This window comes from Dermacentor albipictus, chromosome 2, assembly GCF_038994185.2.
Source record: "Dermacentor albipictus isolate Rhodes 1998 colony chromosome 2, USDA_Dalb.pri_finalv2, whole genome shotgun sequence".
Classification (NCBI taxonomy): domain Eukaryota; kingdom Metazoa; phylum Arthropoda; class Arachnida; order Ixodida; family Ixodidae; genus Dermacentor; species Dermacentor albipictus.
Window position 1 is genome coordinate 197,062,681 of NC_091822.1, and position 24,843 is coordinate 197,087,523.

General features: G+C 44.0%; 1 protein-coding gene across 1 annotated transcript in view; it reads right to left on the bottom strand.

Annotated features, from left to right (window-relative positions):
- Positions 1-3,446: 3,446 nt before the first annotated feature.
- LOC135898570 (actin-related protein 2/3 complex subunit 3-B-like) overlaps positions 3,447-24,843 on the bottom strand; it is a 90,720-nt gene continuing 69,323 nt past the window's right edge. The window contains exons 5-10 of the mRNA XM_065427606.2: positions 19,577-19,676; positions 16,928-17,004; positions 14,148-14,216; positions 5,530-5,656; positions 4,286-4,380; positions 3,447-3,600 (exon numbers count right to left, since the gene is read on the bottom strand). Coding sequence (XP_065283678.1) covers positions 3,529-3,600; positions 4,286-4,380; positions 5,530-5,656; positions 14,148-14,216; positions 16,928-17,004; positions 19,577-19,676 — 540 coding nt within the window. The 3' untranslated portion in view covers positions 3,447-3,528. The remainder of the gene's footprint in view (positions 3,601-4,285; positions 4,381-5,529; positions 5,657-14,147; positions 14,217-16,927; positions 17,005-19,576; positions 19,677-24,843) is intronic.

Here is a 24,843-nt window from a genome sequence, read left to right on the forward strand (position 1 = left end):
CGTTTATCTTCCCTCCTCATTACATGTCCTGCCCATGCCCATTTCTTTTTCTTGATTTCAACTAAGATGTCATTAAATCGCGTTTGTTCCCTCACCCAATCTGCTCTTTTTTTATCCCTTAACGTTACACCTATCATTCTTCTTTCCATAGCTAGTTGCGTCGTCCTCAATTTGAGTAGAACCCTTTTCGTAAGCCTCCACGTTTCTGCCCTGTAGGTGAGTACTGGTAAGACACAGCTATTATATACTTTTCTCTTGAGGGATAATGGCAACCTGCTGTTCATGATCTGAGAATGCCTGCCAAACGCACCCCAGCCCATTCTTATTCTTCTGATTATTTCCGTCTCATGATCCGGATCCGCCGTCACTACCTGCCCCAAGTAGATGTATTCCCTTACGACTTCTAGTGCCTCACTGCCTATTGTAAATTGCTGTTCTCTTCCGAGACTGTTAAACATTACTTTAGTTTTCTGCAGATTAATTTTTAGACCCACTCTTCTGCTTTGCCTCTCCAGGTCAGTGAGCATGCATTGCAATTGGTCCCCTGAGTAACTAAGCAAGGCAATATCATCAGCGAATCGCAAGTTACTAAGGTATTCTCCATTAACATTTATCCCCAATTCTTCCCAATCCAGGTCTCCGAATACCTCCTGTAAACACGCTGTGAATAGCATTGGAGAGATTGTATCTCCCAGCCTGACGCCTTTCTTTATTGGGATTTTGTTGCTTTCTTTGTGGAGGACTACGGTGGATGTGGAGCCGCTATAGATATCTTCCAGTATTTTTACATATGGCTCATCTACACCCTGATTCCGTAATGCCTCCATGACTGCTGAGGTTTCGACTGAATCAAACGCTTTTTCGTAATCAATGAAACCTATATATAAGGGTTGGTTATATTCTGCACATTTCTCTATCACCTGATTGATAGTGTGAATATGGTCTACGGTTGAGTACCCTTTACGGAATCCTGCCTGGTCCTTTGGTTGACAGAAGTCTAAGGTGTTCCCGATTCTATTTGCGATTACCTTAGTAAATACTTTGTAGGCAACGGACAGTAAGCTGATCAGTCTATAATTTTTCAAGTCTTTGGCGTCCCCTTTCTTATGGATTAGGATTATGTTGGCGTTCTTCCAAGATTCCGGTACGCTCGAGGTCATGAGGCATTGCGTATACAGGGTGGCCTAGACTTTACCCATCGCCAATTCCATGCCTTCATAGAAGCTTTCGACTTCCTGGTCATCATGACTGGATGTAGGGGCGTAGACCTGTACGACCTTCAATTTGTACCTCTTATTAAGTTTCACAACAAGACCTGCCACCCTCTCGTTAATGCTATAGAATTCCTGTATGTTACCAGCTATATCCTTATTAATCAGGAATCCGACTCCTAGTTCTCATCTCTCCGCCGAGCCTTGGTAGCACAGGACGTGGCCGCTTTTTAGCACTGTATGTGCTTTTGTCCTCCTAACCTCACCGAGCCCTATTATATCCCATTTACTACCCTCTAATTCCTCCAATAACACTGCCAGACTCGCCTCACTAGATAACGTTCTAACATTAAACGTTGCCAGGTTCAGATTCCAATGGCGGCCTGTCCGGAGCCAGGGATTCTTAGCACCCTCTGCTACGTCACAGATCTGACCGCCGCCGTGGTCAGTTGCTTCGCGGCTGCTGGGGACTGAGGGCCGGGGTTTGATTGTTGTATTCATATAGAAGGTTGTGGCCAAGTACTGCACCAGGGTGTCCAATGCTGCTCTGGTGAGAGAGTGTGTTACTGGTTCTGGTCACCGGGATCGGGCCGCACTCCAGGCCTGTTTATGCAATTAGTGTTAAATGTAGGGAAGCTTAAATAGCGAAATTTTCAAATCAAATAGAATCCAAATATTCAAGAAAAATTATTTTTGAATATCCACTATTTTCTCATTTCTAAATACTGTCGGTGAAATGAAAAGCTTTGTGGAGTTTGTATGGCAAAAAATAAGGCTCATATTATTTTTTAAAAAATTTAATTCTGGGGTAGTAAGTACGTGCCAAAACCACGGTTTGATTATGTGGCCTGCCATAGTGAGGGACTCTGGCTTAATTTAGACCACCTGGAGTTTAACATGCATCCAATGCACGGTGCACAAGCGCTTTTGCATTTCAGCCCCATAGAAATGTGGTTGCCAAGGTCGGGATTCGAACCCCCTCCTGCCATAGCCACGACGACACCATGGTGGGTCTTGTTATTTGATAAATGCTTGTATAATGCTGGGCATCCAGTCAACTGAGTATCTTGTAAATGGAAAACTGTTTTAAGTTCCTCATTTAGAGGCTCCTCAACTGTAATTTAATGAGCATAAATTATCTGCCCACACTTGCTCAGGAAGTGGTGCCTCTACGCAATAACTATGGCTATCCTGTAGCAGAATCATTTGTGACGCACTTCATCAATCTCTTCTCCTACAGACTGTTAAGCGTTATCCCTTATATTTGAACAGAAACAAATATTCGACAATTTTGAATAGTGACTTCTCGAATCTGAATCGAATGATGTCCTTGCTATTCAATTCATATCTGAAATTTTTACTATTATTTAATTGGTGGTGAGGCCAACAAGCACAGAGAAATATAACAGTACTCCACAAGAAGCAAGCAGATAAACTGTGCGGCAAAGCTGTGAAGCCTACCAGTAAATTTCAAAGCACCTTGAAAACCACAGTAAGTTCCTTTTTTGTTTTTCTTGCATGAAACTGCAGCACCGAGGCTCCTGGTCTTTGTTTGAATGCTGGTGTGGTGAGGAAAATGGTCAGCACCAACAGTTCATCATTTGCGTACATGAAACCAACCTGATTAGTTCATACGGCACATGAAAAGTAGTAGGCAAAAAAAAAAAATTACAATGTTGTCTCTATTGTAATACAGCACTCTTACTTTAAACAATGTGCCATGATGTCACGTTTCTTTCACGCTCACTGCCAACTGTCAATGTTTCTGTTGACACCTGCCTGAAGTTCTGCACATTTTCATGTCATACAAATTTTTTATCTTCCAGGTGTGTAGACAACTTGCCAAATATTATCACTATCGTAAATTTGTAGTGTAAAAACAAAACTACATAAAGAAAGAAGACACACAAATGCTTTCTGTCCTAGTGTTACTTTGCCATACTTTTCAGGAATGTTCCACTAACAAGACCAAGTATCCACAAACCATGAATGCTGCTGGAATCTCACCCAGCACATTACACAAAAATTTCTGAAGATAGGTCCTAAGGAACTCCACGAAACTTTTCTAAACAAATGGTGAGAAACACTGCATACAGAGTAATTTCAGGAAGCAGCACCTCATTTCACAATCATGTGGTATCTTCTCAACATCCAACCAAAGAAGCATTTCTGAATGTGTTTGGTTTTAATCAACAAATCATTTCTTGAGGACTGATTACAAAAAGCAGTGCTAGATCACGTACTGAATCAACATTCTGTGGTGTGTTCTTTATTACATGCACATTTAGACAAGGTCTGACAATGGGAGTTACGCCTGTCATTGGTAAGCATGACCAAACCCGGACAGACTCTTGTCCATGAATTTCCTCTTGGCAAAGCACAGCCACCACTGCAAAGATAAAATGTCCATTACCTTTAAAGAATACTCAATCTTTATATAATAAGTTGAACAAAGCAAATAATAAGTCACCCAGAATTGCAATACTATAACTTGAACTTATGATCACAAATTCTTGTGGCAATTATCAGAAGCTTGATTTCCCTCAAAAGTGGTCAAGATATGAGAGAAGTGGTCAAACGTGATCAAAATATGAGACAAAGCTATGATTTAGTATATGAAGAGATACATGACAGAGATGATTCCTTCACGAGACCCCATAACAACATTGTGAAACCACCATAACAAAATATCTCGTATATACAGAAGCTGTCATATCCTCTTAAGTATTTTCTTCAATGCACGCTGCTGTCGGGACATGAACACTTAAAACAAATTATTCTATGCAAGCCATATCTTGATTATCTGGTGCCATACAAATGTCCTTGCTTTTTCATCCAATTTTGGTCTCGGAGAAGGCCACATTAAGTTCAGTAATATGGCACCTTTAGAGGCAGGAGAAAGTTCTTTACATATGTTTGAATTAGGTGGGCTTGAAAGTACTCCAAAAACAGAATAGGCCAATCCAAATCCCCAGATTTATTTCTGCATTTATTAGGTGTCAACTCCAAATGCACCAAAAATTTCACACACGCATTCATGCCAATCTCAGTGGCAAAATATTTATTTCACTCACCTTGCTTGGCTTCCCAGTCTCACTATCAAAAACCTTGTCGCATAGACGTTGCCCACACTCTTGTCGTAGCTGTGTAAGGTAAGCCCTCATTGTCTCTGAAATAAAATGTGGCAATGTGAAGCATGCCATTCTTCTCTGTTTTCACTACTACTGTACCCAAATGCAGAAATTAGTGAACATGCAGAGTGAGTAAAGCTTATTGCAGCTCAAACAAGAAGCCAGGATTCAAAATAAATTGTGGTAAATCAGGCTGCATGGACTATGCAAGGACTCTGACCTGAGATGTTCGGGTATAAGACAGTAAAAGAGTGACACACACTTTGCTCATGTTAGCAACCACTAAATTTATCGCATCATTTTCTACTGCCTGCCTCTTTTGCTAGGCCCTGTTTCGGAGAAGTTTCTACTTCGAGCTATGCACCAATCATGTGCATTATCTTTCAAATGCCAAGTCGTCAAACCAGCCTGAAGTCTAATTTCTTTGCTATAATGGTCTGGAAAGTGGCAGAAAGCAATAGTATGATGTAATAGATGAGTAATACAACAGTTTGGCCCTGCTTTCCATTTTCCATTGAAGGAAGCTGTACTTCCATAAAACAGCAAAAACACTAAATATGAGATCAATATTTGTTCATGTCAAAATGCCACTATGAAGGGAAGCTTCAGCCTGGAGCCACTGTTTTAGCAAGGGGACTTATCAGGGCAACTGTCTAACTTGGCTAAGTGTATATATTGATTTCTTTTTTATTAGCTTGTTCTTCAACTGCCCAAAGTCAATCTCTGCTAGCTTCTCATTTTCTTGATAAACTGAAACAACCAGATTGAGAATGCTTGCTTACCTGCGATAGTTTTTTTTTTATCCATCTCAGGCCATACTCCTTAGAACCATCTGCAGCAACCTCACTATCACTAGTCCCTCCTTTTGAACATTTCTAACTTCCTTACCCTGGCCTCGCCTCACTATTTTGTATTTCTCCTTGCCTACAGGACAAATAGGGGAGAGGGTCCACTATGTAAACGCTGCCAAAGAAAATGGTATTTGAAGTACCCTTGTGAGAATGTTGGCTGAGGCTTCTCTTGTTTGCCTTCTACTGCTTAAATCAACATTTCTCACAATAAAACAGAAAAAACACAGTCCATACTGTTCTGAGCAAGTTTGCTTGGATGCAAAAAAAAACAACAACTAAAGAGTGTATACCAAATGCACTACAAAAAATGCAGCTTCAGCGAGACAAGGCATTTACCTGCTTCAGATGGAGATGAAGGCTTTGCGTATACCGGATTTAAAGGAAATCCAGCTTCTCCTGGAATGTCAAATTTGGAGATGGCAAGTGCCTTCATGTCCTGGACACCCTGGTTTTTGCTTGAGCACTGTTATTTGGAGAAACAAAAACAAACTTAGAAAGGACACTGGATATTTTTGCTGGTTAAAAATGGGTAATAAAGAATGTGACAGCAGAAAACATAGGCAGAAAAACATGCACTGCACGTCCTCAGAATCAACAGCAGGTTGGATTTGTGCAAAAGCACATGGCCATGACTATGAGCAGTGATACCCTGTCCACTGGGAACCACCGGTGCATTTCCATTCCGAACTAATTTTGTGTTTCAAATGACAGTGTGTTGTCAATGTTCTGTGCAATACTGGGCGTCACTTGGAAAGCGAGCTAACGTCAACAGCCTCCTATCACAAATTGTCTAATGCGCATGTAAATTAAGCAAAAAAAAAAGAATATTTATTTTATTAGTCATTTAATATCACCGTAAAAGCATAACTTCACACTTGGGTCAACTCAATCGAAGGTGTTTTCTAAGTATGACACACAAATTGTTACAGGCATTGGCCAGAATGACTGTGTTTTAACTCTTCAAAAGCTTTTGACTTGATGTTACATTCAGTTATAGCACGGAAACTCATGATATATGACATTAGCAATGTTTTGTGTTTGCTATTACGCACATCACAGCAAAAGCTTTGTTAATATATCAGTTTACTCATCTCAATTATATCTTACAAGCTACAGTTTAACCAAATGATAGATTCTCGGACCTATCTTTTTCATGGGTTTTATAAGCACTCTTGATGGTTCTGTGAGACATGCTAAATTATTCCAGTATGCCACTCCTGTTGATGACGTTGATGACCACTAAGTTCACCAATGATAAGTCACACAGATTTCTTTGTTTTCACCTATACTTTTGATGACACAAAATGTATACGATCCAGGTGTTTATTTCAATATTCACCCAAAAGTTAATGGGCATGCTGGCCATATAGAACACACTTACTTTAGTACTCTTGCTTCTGTATGTTATACTACGAGGGTTGATCCAGAAATAAGGTTCCCAAAGAGCTCCAGCCACACGGGAAGGTGTGAGGCGAAATCCGGCAACACTGCTGCGCGCGGCTGTTCCCCCACTGTCGATTCCCCCCGGCTGCCCTTCGCTGCGCCGCTCATTCTTGGCTCAGCAGCCGTCCGATATGGAGGTTCCCATTGTTGATCCCGCCAAGTGCAAGATTCGTTACGTAATTCGCTTTTTGCACGCCAAAGGGACTCCATCCATGGATATTCATGTCAGTTGACAGAGGGGTATGGCGACAAGTGTATGTCCATTCAACATGTCCGAAAGTGGTGCAGGGAGTTTAGCGCCGGTCGGAAGGAAGTCCACAATGAAGAACAGAGTGGAAGACCATCAGTTTCGGAAGCGGTTATCGAGATGGTCCAACGGGAAATGCTTCAAAACAGGAGGATCACCGTCTGTGAACATGTTGCTCAGATTCCTGGGAGTTCTTACGGTACAGTGGAAAGAGCTTTGACTGAAAAATTGGGGTATCACAAGTGTTGTGCTCAATGTGTACTGCGGCTATTGACATGAGACCACAAGAAGAAATGCCTTGACTGTGCTCGCCAGTTTCTTCAGAAGTGTCAAGAAGAAGTTAGGAGATGGAAGTGCCAAAAACATAATCGTAAACTGAAACTACGTATAGCGAAACTCATGGCAACTGCGGAACTTTATGCCGGGGAGTTCACCCGTCACAACTGGCGACAATTAGGCAACAAGTTGCAGGGCAATCTTAGCACGGCCAAAACATGGTCGCTGCTATGCCATCTTCTTGACCCCACACAAAGTAAGGCAGTCAGCCAGCCAAACAATCCAATGTATCCTCCACAACCATCAGGGTGCTGATGACGAAATCCTGGAGGAGCTGCGGGCGCGGTACATAGGCGATTTCGAACCCACACGAGGACAACCTCTAACATACAGCGGGAGCGACAACTGCGACCTCGACAAGCCGATCATTATCACTGAGGTGCAACAAGCACTCCATGCACTCACACGAAACACCACCCCAGGCAAGGACAAAATAAATAACAAGCTCCTGTGCAATTTGGATGATGGCACCATTCAATCTCTTACTGACCTCTTTAATCATCATTGGGAAGCGGGTACGCTACCAGCAGACTAGAAGCTCGTGGACATCATACTCATTCTTAAGCCAGGCAAACTCTCGAGCTTAGAAAATGTGAGACCGATATCACTGACTTCATGCCTAGGCAAGCTTCTGGAACACGTAATTCTGAACCGACTTCAACCTTACCTATAATCCAGCGATCTCTTTCCCGAAACAATGTTCGGATTCTGCCCCACCTTTCTACCCACGACATCCTTCTTCAGCTAAAGGAACAAGTCCTTGAACACATCTCACCACACAACACCGGAGCGATTCTAGCACTCTATCTCAAAGGCGCTTTCGACAAAGTTGCTCACCAAACCATCCTTACAAACCTAAGTCTCACGAACTGTGGTTGTAAAACTTATAATTACATACGCGCCTTTCTAAGCAACCGCATGGCCACAATAGGCATTGGCTCACTCAGAACTCCGACGTTACCTACCTGCAACAAAGGAACCCCACAAGGTGCTGTTCTGTCACCCACACTTTTCAACATTGCTATGATGAAATTACCTGACAAACTCAACACAATACCAGGAATCAGGCATGCAATATACACCGATGACATCACTATCTGGACCACCACTGGTTCCGAAGGAGAGAAACAAGACGCCCTTCAGCAAGCGACCGACGTTGTCCAGCAAAATGCAAAAACAAGCGGTCTCCGGTGCTCCACCGAGAAGTCGGAACTATTAGTCGTTCGACAGAAATCAAGAAGAAAACTCAATGAAATACCCCACATCACACTTACCCTCGACGGCAAAGAAATATTCACAGTAAACCGCGTCCGCATTCTCGGCCTCCACATACAACAGGACGGCAGAGGCAAATACACCATCCAACGTCTCAAGCAGACCACCTTCCAAGTCATGCTAATGGTCAGCCGCATCACCGCCAAACAATACGGGCTGAAAGAAGACGACATAATGCAACTCGTCCAGACTCTGATAATCAGCCGCATTGCCTACGCTGCCCCGTATTTACCCCTCACTCCCAAGGAGATAGATTAATTAGACGTACTTCTTCGGAAAGCCTACAAGCAAGCGCTCGGCCTACCACCGGGAATGGCGACACTCAAGCTTGAAGCCCTAGGAGTTCATAATACAACAAGAGAAATTATAGATGCCCACCTCACAAGCCAACGAGAATGGCTGGCCCTCACACCAACAGGAAGAACAGTCCTAGCGTGCCTAGGCTACCCCACACACGGCAAAGGCCACAAACAAGCAATACACCTGGCCCCCAACTTCCTGGAGCACATCAAGGTAGCCCTTATCCCCAGAAGTATGCACCCAGAACATCATGCCGGTCGTCGCCAAGCTCGTGCAAAGACTTTAGAGACAAAATATAGCAGTGTCCCCACCACACTATACACAGATGCCGCGCAGTACCCCCAAAAAGCAGCCATGACGGCCAGCGTTGTCGACTATAACCTACAAGAGGTGGTCTCGATGACGGTCCGCACTGCCAGCGCCCTTGTAGCGGAGGAGGCAGCCATCGCCTTGGCCATCACCTCTAGTCTGACCAACGAGTACGTAACAATTATTACTGACTCCCAGGCAGCTTGCCGTAGCTACGCGAGAGGCAGAATATCTTCAATTGCCCATCGACTCCTCAAACAAGGCTCCCAATTCCCGGACATTGAATTAGTGCAGACTCCAGGACACGAGTCCCTCCATAGAAATCAGCGTGCGCACTCTGTAGCCCGAGCTCATGCCTCCCGGGCGCCACAAGAGAGGGATACGGTCGCATCTATGGAGCCCGTACCTTTACAATACAACGCCATACTACAACACCACAGATTTAACAGACGACAATACCCATCTCCACACAAGACCCTCTCACGTGAAGACGCCGTAACATGACGACAATTACAAACCAATACATACCCCCATTTAAGCAGACTACACGCAATACACCCTGCACTATACTCATAAAAATGTCCCCTTTGTAACGACTACGCCTCCCTATATCACACCACATTGGCGTGCTCCAACGTCAAGGCAGCCCCGCAAATACCCAACCCCACACCCGAGCAATGGGAGGCCGTGCTGACTAGTTCGGACCCTCGTAACCAGCAACAACTGGTGTGGCGGGCCTGGGAGACAGCAAGAGCCGCAGAAACCCTGGACTAAGGGCGCCTCTCGCACAAGCAGAAAGACACCTGCTTGTCCTTTCCTTTTTTAATAAATGTCCTTCCTCCTCCTCCTGTCAAAAAGATAAGGAAAGATTGTTGGACTCCATTGTTACGCGAGACGAAACGTGGATGTTTCATTTCACTCACGAAAGAAAACAAAAATCCAAACAGTGGCGTCACCCAGAATCACCAGTCGCAAAGAAGTTCAAACAAACTCCTTCTGCTGGCAAAGTCATGGCCAGTGTTTTTTCGGATCGTAAGGGGATACTGCTGATCGATTTCATGGAACATGGGATGACAATCAACTCAGACAGTTATTGTGCAACACTATCTCAGGCAAGCTATCCAGAACTGCCGGCGAGGACGACTGGCAGCCGATGTAATGCTGCTTCACGACAACACCCGACCTCACGTCTCCCGTCAAACCCAGGAACTTTTGACAAACTTTTGGTGGACTGTCATGCCCCACCCACCGTACAAGTACCAGGCCTCGCGCCTAGTGATTATCACTTGTTCCCCAAGATAAAGGAACATTTGAGTGGCCAATGCTTCCAGAGTGATGATGAAGTCAAAAAAGAGGTGAAACGCTTCCTCAACGGGTTGGCGGCGAAGTTCTACGACATTGGGATACAGAAATTGGGGCACCGTCTACAAAAATGCGTAGAAAAAGATGCCGATTATGTAGAAAAATAGAGCGAAGTTTCATCTTTCCAATGATGCAAAGTTCTATGAGAATAAACAATGTTGTCTATTTCTGATATTGATGGGAACCTTACTTCTGGATCAACCCTTGTACATGTCATTTCAATGACCCCCAGTAACTTGCTACAGTTTCAATTTTTGGTGATTAGTAAGCTCAAATACTACTTGGTATCTAAAGACTGAGCACGAGAACAAAACAGGACAAGAGGGATGACTGGAAAAGTGCTTGTTAATTCACAGGCTTTGTTCTGCAGGGGTGCTGCCAACAGGAACAGTGCTCTACAGTTGGCAGCAAGAGCAATGTGTGCCATAAGTGTTTACGAGTGTATTCATGAAAATATCCATGTGAATAACAGCTGAAACTTGAGTTACCATTATAAATTGCTTCAATGTGCTAGTGCAGCTGCTATTGGGTAGGTTTGTATAATTGATCGGTCTAAAAAATCAATCTATAAAAAAATTCACTGACAATTACGATACTCCCCAACATGAAATTTGAGCACAGCTCTATACGTGTTTTCATTTTGTGATATATTGAGGTGTCACACCAACGAGCACACCGACTGGCAGAGCCATGATGCGCGGTGCTATATATATATAGACCGGCCACACAGCTGCCGCTTGCCAGCAACTGCAGCTTATGCAATGCGCAAAGCGAGCTTTCTGGCTTTTTTTAACGCGATAGCGTTAAGGAGCTCGCGTCACAGAAAAGCCGGTGTCGTCGGCGTCTGCGGCGTTGGCCGTGAGCGATAAATCACGGCAGGCACTTCATAAATAAAAAGCAACTTCCAAGATGGGCTGGGTGGGAATCGAACCAGGGTCGCCGGAGTCTAACAGAGACGCTACCACTCAGCCACGAGTTCATGCTTGAAAGGGGTACAAAAGCGCTTCTAGTGAATGCGGTGTTACCTTAGAAACGTGTCGTAGAAAGTTATACTGCGGTGTAGATCGGTAATTATGAGCATGTAACTTACAGAAGTCACAGTTACACGAGTAGCGAAGTACGTTTCCGCTACATTTCTTCTGTGCTCACCGCAGATGCAGAGCCATCCTGCGGCTAACACAGAAGACCCCCTCCTCTCAATGTTCGGCGCTGCCCCGACAGGTGGCGCGCCACGCGCGCATTGGGGCTGTGCGCGGACCGGTGCCAGGCGCGTCGCGGCACCGACTCCCTCACCCCTGACGACGCTTCGCCGTGCTCCCTGTTGCAGAATCAAGCGCCGTTCCTTTCTTTAGATTACTATCTATCTATCTCTCTGCCCGTGCCGATCACGTTTGGCTGGCGTAGATCGTTTCCCTCTCCGAGACACCGAGTTCTTTGGTTCGTTCCGTTTGCTCAGGCGCACGTTTCGTTGCCGCGCCGAACGCTGCGTTGCTCGACGCTCACCGCGTGATAGGTGGGCGCAAAGTCCGATGCGGGGCGCCTCGTAAGTGATCGCTGCGCCGTAGCGCATTGTCTTACACCCCTTGGCGGGTCGACGGGAACGCTCTCGCGTTCCACTTTTGAAGGCGAAGCTTAAGCGTCCTCGATTTTTTTTTGCTTTCCTCTGCACGGCTTGTGCCGCGCTGCTGTTGCAATGATGATGATGATTTAATGGTATCCCCTTTGAAACGGGGCTGTGACAAATTGTCACCTAGCCTGGTTGATTTTATCAGGGGTGCTATACATGTTTCTTAGCTAGCATTTTTGTACACATCTCTTCAATCTTTTCTTTTATTTCAAAATCTACCTTGTACCACTAGCTATGACTTTAAGAGGTCTGGTCGTATCAATCTCTTCCCTGCGTATTTTTCCCACCAATACTCAAAGTCTCTAGCTTATCTTATCCGCAGATGCACAGGCGTGAGTGCCATCTGGCGGTGCTTCAAGGTAGCTTCCTCTGCTTTCCTCCTCATGCTTCCGCTGCATCCTGCTCCTCCACTTTCCTCACTGCACTATTTGCTCTCGCCGTCTTTCATGCGCCGCTGCTCTCCCGGGTTTGCACTGTGCTTGTTCGCTCGATGAGGCACGCCGAGGCTCAACACAGGGACGGCCGTTAAGAGCTGCACTCTAAAATGAGTGAGTGTACTTGTATTCTTTGAGAATAAGCTCTGCCCTAAACTATGCACAAATGAAAAATAAAGATTGCAAGAATATTGGCATCAATACAGCAACTGTAAACAAGTTCTAAATATTGATCATTTTACAATGAGGTTGTAAAAGTCTGCTGGCGTGCTTAAAGTTTGTGACCTGACATTCCTTTACAATAGTGCACATACATATACACTAACTCTTGGAACCACATCTGCTGGAACCTTTCATATTTTTGCTAAGGTATGTTTCAAGTGAAGCAAGTTTACCATAAGTGCTTTTGAATTTATCTGCAATGTTTATTTAAATGTGAGTGACTGTTTAGTTGTTTGACATTTTCATGCCAACTGCTTGGGACTTCAAACGTTTGCTGGAAAACGTACTTTGATTTATACATATTTGCTGCATTCTTCATGACTAATTAGGAAGGCTTTCGAGTGCTTTTGGGCACAATAACCAATAACATCACTGTATGATACACTTAAAATATGCTTCCCATATTCTTTTTCCAAACAGGTGCATTTCTTCGGCTTTAAGTAGTAAAGGCAAGGTGCAGAAGACCAGGACTTGGGAAGAAGAACACAAACGACAAGACTGGCCGCCACTCGAGACTGGCAAGCTGAGATGGCGATCAGGTTGACGCACAAAATGGGAGGATCGGTGCGAAAGCTTTGATGAAAGAAAGGGCCCAATGTAGAAGAAATATGCTTAAGTAAAACTCTTGCTTGGGCTAGTTGGCTCATGCTTGAAGTAGTAAAGGCAAGGCGCAGAAGACCAGGACTTAGGAAGAAGAACACATGTGGCGAGTGGCGCCGGTCTTGTCGTTTGTGTTCTTCTTCCTAAGTCCTGGTCTTCTGCGCCTTGCCTTTACTACTTCAAGCATGAACCAACTAGCCCAAGCAAGAGTTTTACTTGAGCATATTTCTTCTACATTGGGCCCTTTCTTTCATCAAAGCTTTCGCACCGATCCTGCCATTTCGTGCGTCAACCTGATCGCCGTCTCAGCTTGCCGGTCTCGACTGGCGCCGGTCTTGTCGTTTGTGTTCTTCTTCCTAAGTCCTCGCCTTCTGCGCCTTGCCTTTACTACTTCAAGCATGAACCAACTAGCCCAAGCAAGAGTTTTACTTGAGCATATTTCTTTTACATTGGGCCCTTTCTTTCATCAAAGCTTTCGCACCGATCCTGCCATTTTGTGCATCAACCTGATCACCGTCTCAGCTTGCCAGTCTCAAGTGGCGCCGGTCTTGTTGTTCGTGTTCTTATTCCTAAGTCCTGGTCTTCTGCACCTTGCCTTTACTACTTCAAGCATGAACCAACTAGCCCAAGCAAGAGTTTTACCTCGGCTTTAGTTCTCCAAAAAAAGAATTCACGCTTGCCAGAGCAACATTGCTGGTAACCTTCCACTCTCGTGACACTACTCCCTGTCACTCTTGAACAGTGAAAGGCACGAGTGATGACAACTGGCAGTGGTGTAACAGAAGCAGTTCACACTTGCCTTTTGAAGTTTCTTCAAGCACTCGGAGATGTACAACGTCAAGTATATCAGCACGCGATCAGCTTCACTCTGAAAATTAGGGGGAAAAAATGTTATTTATATTTTTTTATGGATAAGGCGCGATATGGTTCAATGGTTAAGAAACCATCAAACCTGATAAGAATTAATTACCATAAAATCAGTCATGTCCTCTGCTGTTGCACCACCAATACTCTAGCCACCTTTCACTATTTCCACTACAGATTCATTAACCTTTCCTAAATAATCCTTGAAGCTGAAGGCCACAGTCAGGGTACCTCCATACTTATTGACCTATGGCAGATACTGTGACATGCTAACAAGATATGCCCTATTGTTTCTGCACTATTTTCACATGTTACTAGTGATGCAAAACTGTCACTAAATTGACTATCGGTATTATCGACAGTTTTCTGAAACTATTGATAGTGTAAAAACACTATCGATAGTGTTATCAATAGTATTGCTATCGATAGTGCAATTTATGTTACTATCGATAATACCATCGGTAGTATTACTACTGATAATACTATCGATAGTGCTGTGAATAATTATGCTGTTGTTGGCCGACGATATATTGCCAAAACATTTAGCCTACTATCAGCAATACTCAGTTCGTTAATTTTATGAGCAATTTTTTGGTGAATGAAATAAATTATTTCTGCAGTGAAAATGCGGGAATATGTCCATCAATAAATTCATACTCAAAAGTAACCAGGTACACCTTTCCAACACGCTTGAATCTTGAATATTGATTCAGTTTTGTTTTGAGAATTTGCGGATGAATCTACTAGTTCCGTTTGCGATTTCTACCTTCATTTGCTTGCTTTGCTAATTTGTGGACGGATCTAGTAGATCCGAAACTGCATAAGAAGTAAACAAAGAAATATCGGCGGCACGAGTCACTTGATGTTGTAGATCTTCATTCTCTCCAGCGATAGCGCTGCCTTCTCAATATTGGTGATTTTCACACAGTGCCGCAGTCAAGCCAAGATGGCAACCATAAGAAGGACTCTGTCTATGATCAGCCTGGGTGCAATTACAAGTTTCCTTGATTGCACGATTGAACCATGTTGTTTTATCGAAGGTTAGTGTCTAGTTTTAGCTGAACACTTGTATTAGTTAGTGCAAAACAAAGAACCGACAAAAAACTGGAGATCGTCGGCATGTGTCTGCAAACTTCCGCCATGCTAGTGAAGCCACACGAGGTCATCGCCGGTATCTAGGGTGTTCTTAGCGATGCCAAGATCACCAGCACTGCATTCCTGCACATCAGGAAAGTAAGAAAAATGCGAGCATGTCTCGCATGTAATGCTGCATTGTTACAGGTAAGCCAGGCTTTGCGAAATCATCGCATGACGCTGGAGGCTAAAATGGTTCGCGATGGTTTCGCTTTCAACTGTTGTCTGCCTGGATTTCAATTCAGCAAGCTGAACCCCAGTACCATTTACATGTGGACATGGCTTCAGTCGGGCAAGCAACGTCCTTGTATGTACTTATACACATTCGTGAGCAGACTTGTATAGAGCTCTGGAGTGGTGTGCTGTGGAACAAATTATAGTGTACAATTGCTGTGTCAAGGGCAATGTGCTCAATCCTTGCTTTTATGTATATGCAGCTTCGATTCGGTTCAAGCACTGACATTGAAACTTAGCAAGTGTAATTATGCTGAAGCAATAATTCCACTTGAATTCAGCTCAGAAGCACGCGTGCCAAATGGTGCGTCTCGGGTCGCTGTTGCCAGCACAACAAGGACACTAGTGACAAACACTTTAACCAGCAACTGTATGTAGGGCACATCTACAGAGCTATGCGACGGGCAGACTGCAATAACAAGCAGTCCTGCCATGGTTACCACCATCACCACGTAGCCCGCACTCGGGGAACCAAGTTCATGCTCCAATAAGTTTGTGCGGTTGATTTTACGCTATCGATATTACTATTGATAATTTTTTTACTATTGATAGTATCAATAGCACTATCGATAGTTCTGCATCACTACATGCTACACATGTGCTGCTGTCAGTGTCAAATTTTTCATGTCAGAACTATGCAGTTCCATCTGGAAGATAGATTTTTATCAGTTATAGGGCAGTGGTGCTGTCTAGTGTTGGACACTGATACCACTTTATCACTACTATGGCCTTCGAGACTGGACGGTGCAGTTGGTGTCAAAGCTCAGCACAGTGATGGGTGGAGCATGAACTACATCATTCCATGTTGACATGGCAGTGCACTTTCAGCAAAGTTGGCACAACAAAAAGGAAGAAAAGGCCATGACAGTGTGGAAGGGGAAACATTTGGTTGCCAATAGCTTTACTCATATACGTCATATAAAAAAAGAAAGCTTTTGCTTGAAAATATTTTGGGCCCTTTAATACATAGAGACAGATTCCACACATTTAACAAATGTTACAGCGCCTTTCGATCTCACTCAATGTTATAAAGGCATGCCAGAAATTCTTCATGCTTGATACACATACTGAACTGCCACACTGCACTTTCTACTACATAAAGCTTTCCATAAATAGGAAATCACAATGCAGCTCATAAGCTGCTATGGGCACAAATAAATGCATTTACATTTTTCCCTTCAATTCAATTGAAAGAGTAATTGCTACCTGCAAAAATAAGCATCAATCTATGAAATGCAATCTCTACAAGCAGTTTGGAAGCAGAGATGCTATCAGGGGTTATGGCAGGTTCTTTACAGATGTCTGATAATAGAATTGTGCCCAGTGTGGAGCAATTTATGTACTCACCTTTATTTCATATGTTCGAAAGAAAACATTGGCTTTGAAATAATAGAGTGCTTCATCAATGATGTCTGTCTCATCAGCTGAAAAAGAATAATCACATAACTTTTGTAAGCACTTTTCTTTCGTGAAAAACAATGAAAGAAACACAAACATTTACAGGTTAAATAAATAATTTGTTTTGTATAGACGATGGTACTGATATGTTCTGAATAAAAAATCATTACTACACAGTAGTTATAAGGTGGTTGAGGCTTGGCTCAGCTTTCAGTAACATCACAAAAGTATCAGTAATGGTCAATTCTAGCATGCATCATATGCTGTTACTACAAGTCTTTAAAGCGGAGGTCAGTATTTTTCCTGAACCTTATGGGCTTTTGCTTTCTGCTTCACCATACCATATACAATACATTACCATGTAGTGTACTTTGTTTTCCTTTTATTGCTTAGTCTCATTGTGTATGAACTGTTTTTGACACTGTTTGACACTGTTCTTGATACTGTTTCTGTATGCACTGGATTTTGACGCCCCCCTTACAAAATGCCCTACAGGCATCTAAGGTACGTCAAATAAATAAATAAATAAATTAATTAATAAATAATCTAGCAGAGTACCAAACTTATTAACAAAAGACACAGTATGACACAAGTACCTCAAGCCACGGATTAAGACTTTTAAATGCTGGGCATTACCAAACAGCAATAGTCAAGCTCGTGCAACGCTTCAGTCCCTCTGTGACTTTGCACAAGAGGTGGGAATTGAGCATCTTTTGTTAACTCCTTTTCTTTACCCCACTCAACTGCATAGGCCTTTGAGACAGTACTTTTCTATGTAAAGATTCATCAATAAATCAATAAAAATGCCAGGATGCAATAGTCAACAAAAGGCAAGCAGAAAATGACAACACAAAAGGGCATAAACTACAAACTGAATCAGAACAGAAACTTATCTGAAACAGAAAATCATGAATTTCTATATCATATTTAATCAACTAGCCCAATGCCAAACACTCTTAATGACAAACACATATGCAAAATCCAGGCCAGTCTGGCAAATTAGAAAAATAAGTGATCACAAAAAACAACTGCGTTGGGTGCAGGCAAGGTTTGCCTTCAAAAGTCCCTGAAACAATTTTAGTTGTACATAAAAGAACCATTCAGAGTTTCAGACATAAAGAGTACTTTTCACAGGAAGCTCTTCCATAAAAATTTTATGGTGGCACATTGAATTGAAAGAGTGGCAAGCGGTTAGAAATTACCTGTCCCAAGACGCAGTGTTACTCAACCTGTATTCCACATGGCCATGGCTTCGTCCCACCTCCTTGGAAACAATGTCGCCTAGAAGTGTTATCTATTTCAGGTTGCTTTGAACTGAGTGTGTTCCCACATCTTTTATCGGAGCATTATTTCTTGTTACACTTGTGATGGTGGCATCAAAGTTCACTGCAATGCTTTCCACAGTGTGTTCTCACTTCATTGACCTGGCACACATTTGTAGTGCCAAGAGACTAGTGATTGTTCACCACAATCCTTGAGCAAAAATGGCGAGTGCAATCTTGGCAAGGCACAGTGCAGCAAGTGCAGATAATAGCCGACCTGCGAACTCTAACATTCTGAAAAATCCCTCGGACACGACGCCGGGATTTTGACCCGAGCACACACCTTTTGTGTGATACACATGCACTCATAAACGATGGTTTACCTGCAGACCTAGCACACTAATTAGCAGAGACTGACAGGCAACAGTTTGTTTTTAGATGACTGACTTTTTCAGCGATTCTGATGATGCCAAATTTTTGTGCTACAGCAACTAGTCTGAATAGCTTACTTGAACCAGGTACCCTTTTGCTGTCCTTTCACAATGAGAATTCTAAGGGTATGGTCATAGACCCACAAGCGACTTCTTTACGAACAGAATTTTTTTCAGAAAGTTGAAGAAACATTAGTGAAGTAGCAAACTTACCATACCTGCGAAAATTTGGGCGTTGGCAGTTATGGGTGCATGTGAGCACCAAGCGTGTTTAGAATGGCAGAAAGCTGAGCTAGTTGGTAAGGATTCATTATGCAAGAAAAGCTGAGACGTGCAGACAGGACACTTCTCTTGTGTCCTGTCTGCACGCGTCAACTTTTCTTGCATGATGAATCCAAGCATGTTTCCTTCTCCTGCCAAAAGAAGATACTGCTGCACCTAAATGTGTCAGAGCAAGAGCAAAAGTCCTCTGCATACGACCAGCAGCTGTTGCCAATGTACTGTAGCCTCAGAAGCATTCTTTCTTACCCTTATTTTTCTATGCACGTTAGAGGTCTTCTGCTGAGCGCAACATTTCTTTTGTTGAAATTCATTATTCCACTCCTTTCTTCACACATATGCACAAATGCATGCATATAGAGAGCGGCTGCAGCACACAATCTGCATTGTGTGCTAAAATGTTGGCTCCTGCTTTTACCTTGTTCTCGTTTTGCTCATCGTCGTGAATTTCCATCTTCTGCCTTCCTGGTGTTTTCCCAAGGCTTACATAGGGCATTTAATTGTGACCCTTGATGTTCACAAGGATCTCACCTATCAAATTAATGTGTTCATGCACAGACATCAATACTGTTTGAGGGTCCCTTTAAAATTCCCCAGCAGTGAATGATGATTAGGGTGGTACTTACTGCTCTTTGGAGCTGGGCCCCTGTACTGAGACTTGATAGGAAGAATGACCATATTGCCCACTGATCCTGCTGACCCATTTGTGAATTGGGAGTGGTAGGCCTGTAGTAGGATGTAATAGGCCAAGTATATTACACAGTGGTGTTTACAATGGCTGAAACTGCATGGACACTTGTGTTAGAAAATGTTAACACACACATACTGCTGTAATAATGCACTATAATGGCTCAAACGTAAAATATTTGCCAAGCGCTGCTAATGTACGGGTAAAAAAAGGAGAAAGGGAGGGGAATGAAATGCTGGCAACAATACAAGCAAATAATCATCAACTTTACTATTGCCACAGCCGCACGAATGACAGCTAAATGCACAATTACAATATGACTTCAAAGATCGAAGACGGCGAATTAAGCTCTCAGATCCATTTACGCCTTGTATTATGTGCGAATAAGTGAGCTAGACAACACATCAGTCAATCCCAGAAAGAAGTGCTTCCATTGAAGTAGCACACTTCCAATTATTTACCATGTCATACATATGGTCATATAGATGGAAAATGAACGCTAGACTACTTGATGGCCTAGCCATATGTAATCAATAATCAGCAGCGAATGAGAACATGCTTCACAATTGTCACGCGAACCCTTCACGTCTCCAAGGGTAGCTTTCTCGCTACAGATACTAATTCAAGCGTTCCTGCACAGAAATCGGACAGGTATGAGGCAAGTAGTACGCACCGTGCAATTCTTCATCCACCATTCTATATCCATATTTTCCAACGTCTGAGACACTAATGCCGCCCGCGATGATAAGCTAACTGTACTGATTCTAGTACTTGCTTCCAGGTGCTCAGTCACGGCCAGAATGCTTGCGACGGAGACGCGCAACGCTAGCACGCAGCCCTAGGCAGAATGAGTAATCGCTTATTCAGTCAACCGCACCCCAGCTTTGTCCTCCTCACGGGTCACTTGATCCGATGTACATATCACGCTTCAGTGGTACAGCCAACTTTGAAAACACTTCGCGAAGGCAAGATCTTGCAGCACTTGTTTATACAGACGGCCGATGAAGGCTGGCAGTCCGGCAGCAAATAAAGGTGACACGCCAAGATGCGTTTTGAAAAATAACGAAGACGACGTGTCAAATAACATATTTTACTGGCTCTCCATGAACAAACTAACGAACTACGGCGCGAGATATGTTCAGCACACAATATCAATCAAGGTAGAAAATGACTCCCACGTTACTACTTAATACTATGGAAGTAAGAAATTTTTAGCGTGGAAGAAGGCTCACTCAGTACAGTAATACGTAAAACAACTTTCTTACTTACCGGCATGAGGAGTTTATGAGCAAATAAGTCGAAAGCAACAAGGTGTGTGTAGGCAAAAATATAACCGCTCCCACCCACGAACCGGCCCACTGACAGGATATATCCGCAATATCCGCTTGATAGCAATTTCGGTTTGCTTGACGGCTATAGCTGGCTTGTATTGGTTCCATGCGCTAGTTCTGGCTTGCCTTTTTGTTGGCGTCTGGCATTTTTGTAGGAAACTCTATGGCGTCTGGTTGGAAACGTGCACGAAACGTGCAATGAGTTGGTGGCGCCACGAACGCGTCTCACCAGCATAGAGTTTCCTACAAAATTTTTTGTAGGAACCTCTATGGTGCTCAGTACCTGCTCAACACCAATAATTGTACAGCGTCCTGAATATTTGTCTGCGCGTGTTCAAAAAAAAAAAAAGATTTTGCGCTCACCTCGACCTTGAGCGCACCTTCGATAACATATCAGGCACTCCACCAGTGGCGTAGCAACAGGGGGGGGGGCCGGGGGGCCGTGGGCCCCGGGTGCAAGGGGCCAGTTAGGGGGGGGGGGGGGGGTGTCATATACGTCTGAAGACACCCCTCTTTCCGCCGGCTACACCCGGGGAGGGGGGTGACAGAAGACCTATGGGCCCCGGGTGCCAGACGACCTAGCTACGCCACTGCACTCCACTATCCTCGAACGCATCTCTTTGCTCAACCTCGGAGAACGCACTTACTTAAGAGACTTTCTATCCAATCGGAAGGCCTTCCTCTCGGTCGGAGACATTTTATCGGAGGAACTCGCCTTCAGCAGCATGGGCACACCGCAAGGCTCTGTCATTTCCCAAATACTGTTTAATCTAGCTGGTTATGCTCGGATCAGCACAAGAACTACAAAAACTCGACGGCATTGAACGACGACATTATAGCCTGGCCTGCAAAGTGCAGTGACGGCCAAATCGAAACTGCGCTACAAGACGCCATTGACGTCGTAGAAAATTAACTTCAAGGCACGGGACTCCGCTGTCACAGCATTCTAACCAAACTTGATATCACCTATCACCGCCAACATGGAGGCAAACACCCAATACCACGCGCCATTCAGCAATGGATACACGCCGACCCTATTCCCCAAAACATGCACTAAGATCACAACAAAGAACGCAGGAAGGCACGAGCTACCTTCCCGATCAAAGCTTATGCCAACATCGCGGACGTCACCTTCGTCGACGCAGTTGAATGCCAAGATGGACGTCGCTTTCCGGCGGTTACCGCAGCAGGCGGCTTGCTCCGATATGTTGTCAGCATCGTTACCCAAAATGTCGAGACGGCCGAGGAAGTGGCCATCGCCCTGGCCAGTCTTGACCCAGCCTGTCACACCATACTGAACGATTCTCGCACAGCAATCAACAACTACATGAAGGGTCGTATTTCTCAACAATCACTCCGTATCTTACAAGCCCCGCATTCGTCTGAAAATCAAATCACCCTCGTCTGGTCCCAGCACACGCCGGCGACGTCCACCCGTACCTCCTCACCAACCTCAACGAGGTTACACACTCCGTAGCACGAGGACTAGTCAACCGTGCCGGAGACGGTGCAGGTGCACCCGCAGGACGCGACCTCCTTACAAGGTACAACGACCTTGTGAAGTCATTTTACCTCGAAATAAGAACCTTTCCCACCCCTCACCGCAAGTTAAACAGAGCACAGGCAACCTCCCTTCGCCTGTTACAGACAAATACATACCCCTCCCTCACACGCTATCACATCATATACACCGACATCTACCCAAGCCACACGTGCAAGAATTGTAAAACTCACTCAGCAACACTCCCCCACACGCTATGGGAGTGCAAACACCAATACCCAGACCTAAATCCTGCTACTATCTCGTCGAGATGGCACGTCGCCCTGCGCAGCTCCACATCTGCTCTTCGAAGTTTTCACCCTATCAACGGAACCTTCTTCTATTAGCCCCGAGAACGAACACGAGCGAGCGCCGCTCGCGTGACGTCAGGGCACGGACTCGCGCCTGTCGTCTGCTACAGTTCGGGCGTTGTCCGGGCGCTTTCTGCGGTGTTTTCGTTTGTTAGCCCTCGTTCTCTCTGCTTGTATACTTATGGCGGTCGTCTCAAATATATTTTTACGACGTCTTCCTATGCGAACATTTATTCAAAGAGCTAATTTCTTAGACAACAATGCACCTCTCGAAGGCAACGCTACAGAGCCAGCCGAAGCGACGCAGACCAGCCCATTGCGGGTTTTTCATACGCGGATAGACAATCGCAAAAGGATAGCCTATAGGAATCCAATTATGATACCATACCTGCCGCGGTGCAACAAGTATGTCACAAAGCTGGCTATATATGACTTCTACAGCAGTTACGTTGATTTTATTCCGCTAAAACAGGTTTGCTCACGACGAGTAGTTCATGGTATAATATCGAATTTTTGCATTTCCTCACAGAAACGCTCGGCAGTAGCACGGGGACTTAACTAATACTGGAGCTTAGATTCTACACGTCTCACTTGCTTCTTTAACTGCTTGTCAACATTAGGCGGTTCTTCATGTGTTCATTTTTTTTAAGCGGCGGAAACTTGAAGTAAAGTTAATGAATGCTTACAGCTATTTACAGAGTACAAATAGGAATGTACCAATATATATTCCCTTTTCCGTGCTACACGTTCAACTCACCTCTTTAGAGCGCGTTTGTTAATGATTAATAATGTATGTTATATATGTTCCTCTTTTTTTGTATATGTTACCTAGTGTATATCATTTATTTATTTCAATGCCGCAGTGTGTTTTGCATTGTTATTGTGGAAATATTTGACTGTTCTTTCATATATTGTATAACTGCAATGTTTTATGGCCACTATATAAATGTAATTTATATGGCGCTTGATGTGTTCAGCCATATTGTACCTTAGGGGGTGAGGTTACCTCAAGCCGCGTCTGTGCGACTTCTTTCCTTCATCCACCTCCACTTACCACTCCTCTGTACATGTGTGTGTGTAAATGGAAGTTATTAAATCAAATCAAACTCACTTGAGAAATTTACTGGTGCTTGCTGCTTGAGGAATATACATGACGAATCTGTTTGGCGAACTGACACAGGCTGCTCGGCCCAATTTTTTTGGTGAAGTATGCCTGCTGGACCGCATCGCTGCAGCCAGAAAGAAGTCGAAGCCTCAATGATTAGTATTATGGGACATATTGAAGATATCGAAATTCCCCCGGTGGAGGGTCAGAAATCAAGTGAAAGTATATGCAAGGCTTGTGGTGCTTTCTTTATGAATGTTTGCGATTGGATTGGAGCAAACTTAATTTGCCTGCAAGGTTCTCTTTTATGTACCGACGAAGCGAATATCCGTTTGTATAATTGAATAACGCTGGATCGAGACATGGTGAGACAGAAGGTGCTTGAATTTTCCTTTTGTATACAGGAAACCTAAGCTGTGGTGTAGTAGCTCGAGAATACTTTAGCCATTCCAGTTGGCGCTGTAAAAAACATGCTTTATGGTTTTAATTCGAAGTTGTAGTGAACTGATGGGTTTCGCGAACATAGCGTGCCTCGCCATACGGACAGTCGATTGCTACCGTTACGTGATCAGGGGTGTGCCATATTGTCGATAAAGGCTACTGAGGGCCACTATGAAACATTTCATCACTTTCAATTGAGTGGCTCTCGATCTTAACAACGAAACTTTTCTCTCAGGTGATTGCTACTATGGTGTTTGTGAATTAACTATGTAAATACTCTACATGACGCGCCGTCGTGTTAGCAACCATGAGCAATTCGTTTTTTTGGAGGCCTGTTTCAGAGGGGGATGAAAGTAGCAGCAAACTTTTATGCGAAGCATATTACGAGAGCTCAACCCAGCTCCTCAGGCGCGGCGGTGTCGCCTTGAATACCACGTGACACCGTGACGTCACGACAGCGGAGAAACGGCGCTCCAA